This window comes from Podarcis bocagei (assembly GCF_964188305.1).
Source record: "Podarcis bocagei genome assembly, chromosome: 3".
NCBI lineage: Eukaryota > Metazoa > Chordata > Lepidosauria > Squamata > Lacertidae > Podarcis > Podarcis bocagei.
In genome coordinates, this window is record NC_138127.1 from 33,439,400 (window position 1) to 33,451,574 (window position 12,175).

Here is a 12,175-nt window from a genome sequence, read left to right on the forward strand (position 1 = left end):
CCCCTTGGTTTTCTAACTGGATTTTATCTTTTGGGTTTCTGAGGATATTGGCTATTTTTTGGTTGGTGCAAAAGGCTGTTTTGATATTGTGTTTATGGAGGATTTTGCTAATTTTATCTGTAGTGCCCTTGATATAAGGAAGGAGGGCCATGCCATTGTTTTCTTCTGTGTCTTGGTTTTTGGGGGGTGTTTCTTTTTGGATTAGCTTCGTAACCCTGTTTTGCTGGTATCCGTTGGCGATTAACACATTTGAGAGATTCTGTAACTCAGTTGTCAAGTGGTCTTTGTCAGCCAGGCGTTTGGTTCTGGAGATGAGAGTCTTGGCTACGGAGTTTATTTGTGCAGGGTGGTGGTGTGATTGTGCATGTAAGTAGCGGTTGGTGTGTGTTTTTTTCCGGTAGATAGTGTGTCCTAGGGAGCCATCAGGTTTTTTGTAGATTAGGACGTCAAGGAAGGGAAGTTGGTTGTTGGCTTCTATTTCCATAGTGAATTGTATTTTGGGGTGTAGGCTGTTGAGATGTGTGAGGAAGCTATCTAGTTTTTCCTTCCCGTGTGGCCAAATTACAAAGGTGTCGTCAACATATCTGAGCCAAAGTTTGTTTTTTTTTTTTTTTTAATAAATTTTTATTGGTTTTACAGCATTTTTAAGAAAAACAAACAAACACAAAACAAAACAAACATAGAAAATACTTTCAAAGATATTTTCATAAACCTCTTTTCTTGGACTTCCCCATACCTCCCCTCTCTGCATCCCAGTGTCCATATTTGAACTAGCAACTTCCAATTGTTACTTTCTAATCTCTGTCATCTTAGTCCTCCTTTATTATCTAGCCTTGTATCCCTGTACCCTGTTACTTCTAGCAACCACAACATTTTAACATTCGTTAAGTTTGTAGTAGTCCTTAAGATAGCTCTTAAATTTTTTCCATTCTTCTTCCACCATCTCTTTGCGTTGGTCACGGATTCTGCCTGTCATCTCAGCCAGTGTCATATAGTCCATCACTTTCATCTGCCATTCTTCCAGAGTAGGTAAATCTTGTGTCTTCCAATACTTTGCGATGAGTATTCTTGCTGCTGTTGTGGCATACATAAAGAAATTTCTGTCTTTCTTTGTCACCAATTGGCCGACAATGCCCAAGAGAAAGGCCTCTGGTTTTTTAGAAAATGTACATTTAAGTACCTTTTTCATTTCATTATAGATCATTTCCCAGAAGACCTTTATCTTCGGGCATGTCCACCAAAGGTGGTAAAAAGTACCTTCAGTCTCTTTACATTTCCAACATTTATTATCGGGCAAATGGTAGATTTTTGCCAGCTTGACTGGGGTCATGTACCACCTGTATACCATTTTCATAATGTTTTCCTTTAAGGCATTACATGCCGTGAATTTGATACCGGTGTTCCATAACCATTCCCAGTCATCTGACATAATGTTGTGTCCAACATCCTGCGCCCACTTAATCATAGCAGATTTAACTGTTTCATCCTGTGTGTTCCATTTCAACAGCAAGTTATACATTCTAGATAAATTCTTAGTATTGGGTTCTAACAATTCGGTCTCTAGTTTTGATTTCTCCACTTGGAAACCGATTTTCCTATCCTGTTTAAAAATTTCCATTATTTGACGATATTGAAACCAATTTTCTACTTTGTGCTTCAATTTCTCCTGACTTTGTAGTTTAACCTTGTCTCCATCCTGTTCTAAAATTTCCCAATACTTCGGCCATCCGACCTCCATATTGAGTTTCTTCACTGCTTTAGCCTCCACTGGTGACACCCATCTAGGGGTTTTATTTTCCAATAAGTCTTTGTATCTTATCCAGACATTAAATAATGCTTTTCTAACAATGTGATTTTTAAAGATACTGTTAACCTTGTCATACCAAAGATATGCATGCCAACCAAAAGCATTATTGAAGCCTTCCAGATCCAAGATGTCCGTGTTCTCGAGGAGCATCCATTCTTTCAGCCAGCAAAACGCTGCTGCCTCATAGTACAATTTTAGGTCCGGCAGGGCAAAACCCCCTCTTTCTTTAGCGTCAGTCAGTATTTTGAATTTAATTCGGGGCTTTTTGCCCTGCCAGACAAATTTCGAAATGTCTTTGTGCCACCTCTTAAAACATTCCATCTTGTCGAGAATCTGCAAGGTCTGAAACAAAAATAACATTCTAGGCAATACATTCATTTTAATTACTGCAATTCGGCCTAACATTGACAGTTTCAGATTTGACCATATTTCTAGATCTTTTTTAATCTCTGACCAGCATTTTTCATAATTGTCCTTATACAAATTAACATTCTTAGGTGTTAAATAGACCCCTAGGTATTTAACTTTCTTAACCACAGTCAAACCTGTTTCCTCCTGAAATTTCTCCTTTTCCATATCTGTTAGGTTTTTCCCTAAGACTTTAGTTTTTTGCTTATTCAACTTAAATCCAGCCACCTGGCCAAATTGTTGAATTATTTCTAAAACCCTTTTCGTACTAGTGTTTGGCTCTTGCAAAGTCAATACTAGGTCATCTGCATACGCTCTTAATTTGTAATGTTTAGCTCCGACCTGCACACCTTTGACCTGCTGGTCATTTCTTATCATATTCAGCAACACCTCCAGAACCGAAATAAAAAGTAATGGGGAAATTGGGCACCCCTGCCGAGTTCCTTTTTCTATCTTAAGTTCCTCAGTCACGACATTATTTACAATCAGCTTAGCTTTTTGTTCAGAATATATTGCAGCCATACCATTCTCAAAACCCTGGCCTACCCCCATCCCATGAAGATTCTTCCTCATAAAACTCCAAGAGATATTATCAAAGGCTTTCTCCGCGTCCACAAAGATCAATACTGCTTTAGTGTTTATATTCACCTCCAGCTTTTCCAAAATGTCTATTACATTCCTTACATTGTCTGCTAGGTGTCTTTTAGGGAGAAAGCCTGCTTGGTCTTTATGAATCTTCTCCATCAAAACTCTTTTAAATCTTTTTGCCAAAATGTCTGCAAAAATTTTGTAATCCACATTAAGGAGTGATATCGGGCGGTAGTTCTTGAGTTGAGTCTTTTCAGTCTCTGACTTTGGTATGAGTGAAATATATGCCTCTTTCCACGATTCAGGTGCCCTTTTTCCCTCAAGGATCTCATTACAAACTTCTCTTAGTGGTTGAATCAACCATTCCTTCAGCGATTTGTAGTATCTAGAAGTCAGTCCATCTGGTCCCGGAGATTTGCCCAGTTGCATACTCTGAATGGCAGCCTCTATCTCTTGTTCTGAGATTCTCTGGTTCAAGTCCATCTTACTTTGCTGAGAGATATTTTGTAGTCCGTATCTTCCAAGGAATTTGTCTATATCTTCTTCATTTTGCGGGCCTTGGGTGTAAAGTTTTTTAAAATAACTTAAAAAGCAATTTCTAATTTCATTAGGTTTAGATATGCTCTTTCCATCAACCTCTAGGCTTGTAACTGTATTTAGTTTCTGCCTTTTCTTCAATTGCCATGCCAAAAGTTTACCGCATTTATTTGCTGATTCAAAAGTCTTTTGTTTCATTTGCTTTATCTTCCATTCAATCTCTTGGTTCATCAATTCCATATATTGAGTTTGATATAACTTAATCTCTCTTAAAATGTCCTGAGACTTTGGTTTTGTTCTTAATTTCCTCTCTCCTTCCTTTATCATTTCCAAGATCTTCTCTTTTTTCTCATTTTGTTTTTTCCTCTTTATTGAATTTTGTTGAATCAAAAATCCTCTCATAACAGCTTTACTTGCGTCCCAGATCACTCTTTTCTCCACGTCAGTCCTCAAATTTATTTCAAAATAATCTTTTAAGGTCTTTTGGGCCTTCGTGAGAATCTCCTTATCTCGAAAGAGGGTGTCATTCATTCTCCATCTAAATTGACCAGTTATTGTGAGTTTCATCTCCATCTTCACGGCGTTATGGTCGGAGCAAGTTTTTGGGCAGATTTCCACTTTCTTAATCTTTGGAGCCAGTCCACTAGTAACCCAGATTTGGTCAATTCTGGTCCAGGTCATCATTGCTTGGGAGAAGAAGGTTCCCTCTCTCTCCAGAGGGTTCCTTGTTCTCCAAATGTCTATCAAGTCCATATTTTCTGTCTATCTGAGCCAAAGTTTGGGTTTGTGTTCTGACTTGTCTAAAGCATTGGTTTCAAAGTGTTCCATGTACAGATTTGCGATGACCGGTGAGAGGGGTGATCCCATAGGTGCTCCTTCTATCTGTTTGTATCTTTGTCCATTGTGGATGAAGTACGTGTTGGTTAGGCAGTGGTTGGTCAGGTCCAGGATGTATTCGGGGGGATTGTATTTGTTTTGAATGGCTGTCAAGGCTTCATTAATGGGCACTTGTGTGAAGAGAGATACAACATCGAAGCTCACAAGTAGGTCATCGGGATGTAGGTTTTGCTTCTTTATTGTTTCTATGAACTGGAAGGAGTTTGTAACGTGTGAAGCGATAGATTCTGCATAGGGCTGAAGTTGCTTAGCGAGAAATTTAGCGAGATTTTGTAGAGGTGAGCCTATGGAGCTGACTATTGGTCTGAGTGGTGTTCCTTCTTTGTGTATCTTGGGGAGACCGTAGAGTTTGGGGCATCTGGATGATTTTTCTCTGGGGATGATTCTTAGCTGGATTTCTTCACTGATAGGAGAGGCTTTTATTTTGGATTTGGTGGTTTTTTCCAGATAGGTGGTGGGATCTGTTTTTATAGGTTGGTAGGTAGGGTCTTGGAGTAGATTTGATAGTTTTGCTTGGTAGTCCGATGTGTTCATCACAACAGTGGCATTACCTTTGTCTGCTGGGAGAATGATTATGTTGTTGTCTTTCCTCAGGTTGGTGAGTGCTTTCTGTTCTTCTTTGTGTAAATTGCTTCTGGGTGGTTTGCTGGAGCAGAGGATGTTGGTGACTTCAAGTCTGATTTTATTGGCTTCATCTGGGTTGATTTTGGTTAGGCTAGCTTCGACTCCGCATATGATGTTTTCCGTGGGGATGCGTCTCGGGGCGACTGCAAAGTTGAAACCTTTGGAGAGTACTTTGGTTTCAGTTGAGGTGAGGATCCTGTCTGATATGTTATGTACTGTTTGTTTCATGGGTTGTTGTGGAGGGTGGCTGGGCTTCTGGCGTTTCTCTAGTTTGTGGAGTTTGTTGGTGTGTATGTCTGTCTTATGTGAGGACTCTGTTTCAGCTAGCCGTTTGGAGAGCTGAAACAGAGTCCTCACATAAGACAGACATACACACCAACAAACTCCACAAACTAGAGAAACGCCAGAAGCCCAGCCACCCTCCACAACAACCCATGAAACAAACAGTACATAACATATCAGACAGGATCCTCACCTCAACTGAAACCAAAGTACTCTCCAAAGGTTTCAACTTTGCAGTCGCCCCGAGACGCATCCCCACGGAAAACATCATATGCGGAGTCGAAGCTAGCCTAACCAAAATCAACCCAGATGAAGCCAATAAAATCAGACTTGAAGTCACCAACATCCTCTGCTCCAGCAAACCACCCAGAAGCAATTTACACAAAGAAGAACAGAAAGCACTCACCAACCTGAGGAAAGACAACAACATAATCATTCTCCCAGCAGACAAAGGTAATGCCACTGTTGTGATGAACACATCGGACTACCAAGCAAAACTATCAAATCTACTCCAAGACCCTACCTACCAACCTATAAAAACAGATCCCACCACCTATCTGGAAAAAACCACCAAATCCAAAATAAAAGCCTCTCCTATCAGTGAAGAAATCCAGCTAAGAATCATCCCCAGAGAAAAATCATCCAGATGCCCCAAACTCTACGGTCTCCCCAAGATACACAAAGAAGGAACACCACTCAGACCAATAGTCAGCTCCATAGGCTCACCTCTACAAAATCTCGCTAAATTTCTCGCTAAGCAACTTCAGCCCTATGCAGAATCTATCGCTTCACACGTTACAAACTCCTTCCAGTTCATAGAAACAATAAAGAAGCAAAACCTACATCCCGATGACCTACTTGTGAGCTTCGATGTTGTATCTCTCTTCACACAAGTGCCCATTAATGAAGCCTTGACAGCCATTCAAAACAAATACAATCCCCCCGAATACATCCTGGACCTGACCAACCACTGCCTAACCAACACGTACTTCATCCACAATGGACAAAGATACAAACAGATAGAAGGAGCACCTATGGGATCACCCCTCTCACCGGTCATCGCAAATCTGTACATGGAACACTTTGAAACCAATGCTTTAGACAAGTCAGAACACAAACCCAAACTTTGGCTCAGATATGTTGACGACACCTTTGTAATTTGGCCACACGGGAAGGAAAAACTAGATAGCTTCCTCACACATCTCAACAGCCTACACCCCAAAATACAATTCACTATGGAAATAGAAGCCAACAACCAACTTCCCTTCCTTGACGTCCTAATCTACAAAAAACCTGATGGCTCCCTAGGACACACTATCTACCGGAAAAAAACACACACCAACCGCTACTTACATGCACAATCACACCACCACCCTGCACAAATAAACTCCGTAGCCAAGACTCTCATCTCCAGAACCAAACGCCTGGCTGACAAAGACCACTTGACAACTGAGTTACAGAATCTCTCAAATGTGTTAATCGCCAACGGATACCAGCAAAACAGGGTTACGAAGCTAATCCAAAAAGAAACACCCCCCAAAAACCAAGACACAGAAGAAAACAATGGCATGGCCCTCCTTCCTTATATCAAGGGCACTACAGATAAAATTAGCAAAATCCTCCATAAACACAATATCAAAACAGCCTTTTGCACCAACCAAAAAATAGCCAATATCCTCAGAAACCCAAAAGATAAAATCCAGTTAGAAAACCAAGGGGTCTATGAAATACCCTGCAAAGTCTGCCCAGCCACGTACATTGGACAAACAAACAGACGAATAAATGCACGTATCGCAGAACACAAGAATGCCGTCAAAAAAGAAGAAAAAACTTCCTCTCTTTACCAACACATGAAAGAAACAGGACACGAAATTAATTTTGCAGATTCCAAATTGCTCTTTAACATGGAACATCACCACAAGAGAATAATCATGGAAGCCATCGAGATAGAGAAACACCCTCACAACATGAACAAGCGTGACGACACGTCCCGCCTGCCAGACATCTGGAAATTAGCCCTCCCCACAAAAACCGACACCAGAACCAGAGGCACACAGAACGCCATCTCCAATCAACCACACCAGACCCAAACCCAGACCCTCTCCACAGATAAATTACAGACACCATCCAGTAGCCAAACCATAGTGGCACCTCCGGATGCTGCACCCCCCTGCAATCCCTACACAGATCTGGCTGGCACAGGGCACAAAACCACAGCTCGCCCCTATACACGAAGCCAAGCCAGAGCACAACTAAGTGCAGTACAGCCATCTTCTCAGAAAAACTCTTCACAAGGTCAAGAGGTCAAGACACGAAAGCTTTAGCAACTAATCCACACCTAATGACCCTCCTAAGTGGTACTCAGAATATCACTCAAGTAATCACTCAAGATATCCCTCAAGTAATTAATGAACAAAAGAAGAAAAGGCACACTAACCTAGGAACTTCCTATCTGCCCAGAACGTTGGAGGCTATACACCACACCCCCTCAACAGTATTTATAGGAACTCAAACACTGAGATCCTGCTCTGTTCTAGTAACAAGAAGCCGAAAGCACCAGCCTGAAGATGACGAGTGAGACCTCGTCGAAACGTCGCCTAGACACCCCAACTCTTACACGGGAAGACACCCGAAGACACCAAAACCTACATATATATATATATATGTAGGTTTTGGTGTCTTCGGGTGTCTTCCCGTGTAAGAGTTGGGGTGTCTAGGCGACGTTTCGACGAGGTCTCACTCGTCATCTTCAGGCTGGTGCTTTCGGCTTCTTGTTACTGTTACTGGAACAGAGCAGGATCTCAGTGTTTGAGTTCCTATAAATACTGTTGAGGGGGTGTGGTGTATAGCCTCCAACGTTCTGGGCAGAGAGGAAGTTCCCAGGTTAGTGTGCCTTTTCTTCTTTTGTTCATTAATTACTTGAGGGATATCTTGAGAGATTTCTTGAGTGATATTCTGAGTACCATTTAGGAGGGTCATTAGGTGTGAATTAGTTGCTAAAGCTTTCGTGTCTTGACCTCTTGAGCTTGTGAAGAGTTTTTCTGAGAAGATGGCTGTACTGCACTTAGTTGTGCTCTGGCTTGGCTTCGTGTATAGGGGCGAGCTGTGGTTTTGTGCCCTGTGCCAGCCAGATCTGTGTAGGGATTGCAGGGGGGTGCAGCATCCGGAGGTGCCACTATGGTTTGGCTACTGGATGGTGTCTGTAATTTATCTGTGGAGAGGGTCTGGGTTTGGGTCTGGTGTGGTTGATTGGAGATGGCGTTCTCTCTGCCCAGAACGTTGGAGGCTATACACCACACCCCCTCAACAGTATTTATAGGAACTCAAACACTGAGATCCTGCTCTGTTCCAGTAACAAGAAGCCGAAAGCACCAGCCTGAAGATGACGAGTGAGACCTCGTCGAAACGTCGCCTAGACACCCCAACTCTTACATGGGAAGACACCCGAAGACACCAAAACCTACATTCCTGTACCCGTGAAAATCTACGAAAGCATATATATATATATATACACACACACACACACACACACACACACACTATATATATACACTACACACACACACATATCAGAAACAAAATCAACCTCTGCAAAGACAATCTTGACACACACGCTGCACATGCAGCAGGCAAGAAACATCTATGCTCCATGGTACTGCATGACAATCCCCTCAGCAACCTTTTGGAGCTTTCAGAAATTGGAAAGCATGGTGTACACAAATGGTTCATGGGCATTTGCAGCAGCCAGGACCTGTGGCAGAGCAAGCCAATCAAGACAAAGTGTGTGCAGAAGACAAAATGTGTGCCATTATCTTGTTACCTGAGATTATGGCAAATACATTTAGGCTTCAGTCCTTAATATCTGGTCAAAACTGTGTGTGTTTGAAGCACGGAACACGCTAGATTGAATTAAGCTTTTCTGCACCAATTGTTGAAATCTTAGGTTTTAATTTGAGGTGGATTAAATATATATGTTTGCAAAAATCATGTTGCTCCACTTAAAGTGTGTCAAGTGGATTTTTTCCATATATATTGACCCAATAACTTTAAACTGTACCCATGAGAGAAAATGTTACCTGTGTAATTTGTGTGGCATGGAAATCGCGGTCTACAATGGAAGCAAAAACAGTCTCTTTTCCATCACATGCAGCAATCAGTTCAGGAAGACATTCAATAGGCCCTTGGTAACCACTTTTCCTTTTCCCTTGGTTCCATTTCCTAGTAAAACAGTAAAGATATATCCAGTTAAGAATTGAAGCTCAGGAAAGGAGATAAAAAAGAAAGGAAAAAGGAAAGTTGAGAAGGTGAAACTAGAAATACACATTTTAAGATAAAAGAAGGCAAAATCTATTTTAAGTGGGGCTTTGTCTTAGAGGTTCACATCCATAGCCTTATGTTTTAATGAATTTGAAATACAAGTTGCACAAACACCACCATTACTGCAAGCTTCATAGTTTAAAAACAGGGTAAATGAGAGACTGCATATACCACAGTCCAAGGTCAAATAACATTAAGTAGTTACCCTCTTGCTTTAAACTAGTTTAATAAGGAAGAAAATACCATGCAGATTAACATTATTTATTTCAATTTACCATTTAAAATTAAAAAAGATGACCATCTCTGCACATATCCTTATGCATCTACAACTAAGGTGAGTGTAAAGGTAAAGGTAAAGGGACCCCTGACCATTAGGTCCAGTCGTGACCGACTCTGGGGTTGCAACGCTCATCTCGCTCTATGGGCCGAGGGAGCCGGCGTTTGTCCGCAGACCGCTTCCAGGTCATGTGGCCAGCATGACTAAGCCGCTTCTGGTGAACCAGAGCAGCGCACGGAAACGCCATTTACCTTCCCGTGGGAGAGGTACCTATTTATCTACTTGCACTTTCGAACTGTTAGGTTGGCAGGAGCAGGGACCGATCAACGGGAGCTCACCCCGTCGTAGGGATTCGAACCGCCGACCTTCTGATAGGCAAGCCCTAGGCTCTGTGGTTTAACCCACAGTGCCACCCGCGTCCCTATAAGACGAGTGTAGTGGTCCACTTATACGAATTAGTACTCCACTCTGAAGACCACCACCCAGAAACTTATGTGTATCTATCAGCAGATTACCATATTTTCTCCTGTATAACACGCCCCCATGTATAAGACAACCCCATTTTTTGGGACTGCAACAAATTGTTTTTTGGGGGAAATTGCCCAAAGTTGTTGAGCCTTTTTGTGGGGGAGATTGCCCAGAGTTAGTGAGCTTTTTTTGGGGGGGGAGCACCCCCCGCCAATCGCTCTACAGCTTACCCGCCACTGTAAATCGCATCGCCACAGACACTTGCCACAAAAAGCCCACCTGACCACTCAATGCAACAACAGACGATAGCATGCCCTATCACTGCTGCTAATCTCCTGCTGGCTGCTGCCACCAATTGTCCGGCCCCTCTCTGCTATACATGAATAAATGAAACTTTATTTGTGTTAACCGTCGGCCATAGCAACAAAAAAATTTGCGATATACACAGAATGAAATAAAAAGTTGATTATATAAAACACAGTTTAGGGTCCTGAATCAGCAGTCAAATAGTGGACCTTATTCTGATTGCCCCAGCTAAAAATCTTGCAACCTTTGCAGTCATCTGCTCCTTTTGATCTGCCAGGAGAAATGACACTGTGGCAGTGGTTGGGCGACCCGGAATGTTAAATAAAAGAGGCATAATAATCTTGTTCCTCAGGTCTTTGTAAGGAGTGCACATGAGGAGGGCATGCACCACTGATTCCGTGCTGCCATCTCTGCAGGGACATAAGCGTTTTTCGTATGGAATCTGTTGGAATCGTCCCTCAAGTACAGCCGATGCTATACATGTATAAGACAAGCAACAATTTTTGCCTATTATTACTAAGGAAAAAGTTTCGTCTTAGGCACAGAAAAATATGGTACTAAGGAAAGGATAGAAGTGAATACACTCCCAAGTGTTGGACTGGAAACTTGGAAAGATCTGTGTTAACATAGCTGTTCAGCCGGGGAATAGTGTGTAGTGGGAATTCCCACAAATAGGACTTCATGAAATGGTTCTGGCTCACGTGTCACTATGCGCGTGTGGAGAAGCAAGGGAATATCTGTATTCTGTACCCAAGAAGAATGCATACCTGAAGAGGTGAAGATGGTGGTATTCAACGTTTGGTAAAGTAAGCAAAGAGGAATCGTGGATCCATCGCCCCTGAATCAGCATCTGTACCAAACTGGTTATGTTTAAAGCAGTCACCAACCAACCTTCGTTTGCTGCAATATCAAGCATTGCCTAAATCAAGAATACAACAATTTTAGTTACTCCTTATCAATTTCTCACACGATCAATGGAAACCACATAATGAGAAATAATATGATACTGTTTATCTTCACAGTAGTTCTGTGAGACTGTCCACTATTACTTCCTTGTCCCCATTTGGAAAACTCAAGAGAACAGAATTAGTACTTCTAGATTGAGATCCTGTGCAGTGGTTCATAAGCGTATCTTTTTTAAAGAAGAAAAGTACAGATCACATCTTGCCTGAGGAAAAGAAGGAAAGCATAAAATTGTCTTCCAAAACATCTCTTCTCCAGTAAGGTGGGTTATGGGGGTTGGCACGATTTTACATACCAGTGTTAATGGTCCCCAGGACAGTGTTAGCATGAGAAGCAACCCTGTTGCCAGTATCAACCATGTGAACCACTTCCTTTGAACAATACTGAAATTAGTCACACCAGTGTTGAGAATATTTAAATCAGGCTAACGTATATACAGAGTTTTTTAAGTGCAATCACATGGGAGTATACCTATACATTTCTCCTTAAGAATATTAGACTTTGCAGCAGGTCAAGAAAGTACACTGCCCTACAGTAAAACAATCAAAATCACATGTTGACATTAGCAGCAGCTAAAGGCTATCTAAACTGTACATGACGACAAGTGTACAACTGCCAGACAAAACAAGAAACATTCAAAGAGGTTTGAAAAGCTTTAGTAGGTTGACACTTCATGAATATACCTGGAAAGCTAATCACTG

The 12,175-nt window shown here is 41.7% G+C and overlaps 1 protein-coding gene across 1 annotated transcript in view; it reads right to left on the reverse strand.

The window, feature by feature from the left end:
• ASCC3 (activating signal cointegrator 1 complex subunit 3) overlaps positions 1-12,175 on the reverse strand; it is a 234,161-nt gene that overhangs the window by 10,430 nt on the left and 211,556 nt on the right. The window contains exons 38-39 of the mRNA XM_081186537.1: positions 11,279-11,430; positions 9,220-9,361 (exon numbers count right to left, since the gene is read on the reverse strand). Coding sequence (XP_081042663.1) covers positions 9,220-9,361; positions 11,279-11,430 — 294 coding nt within the window. The remainder of the gene's footprint in view (positions 1-9,219; positions 9,362-11,278; positions 11,431-12,175) is intronic.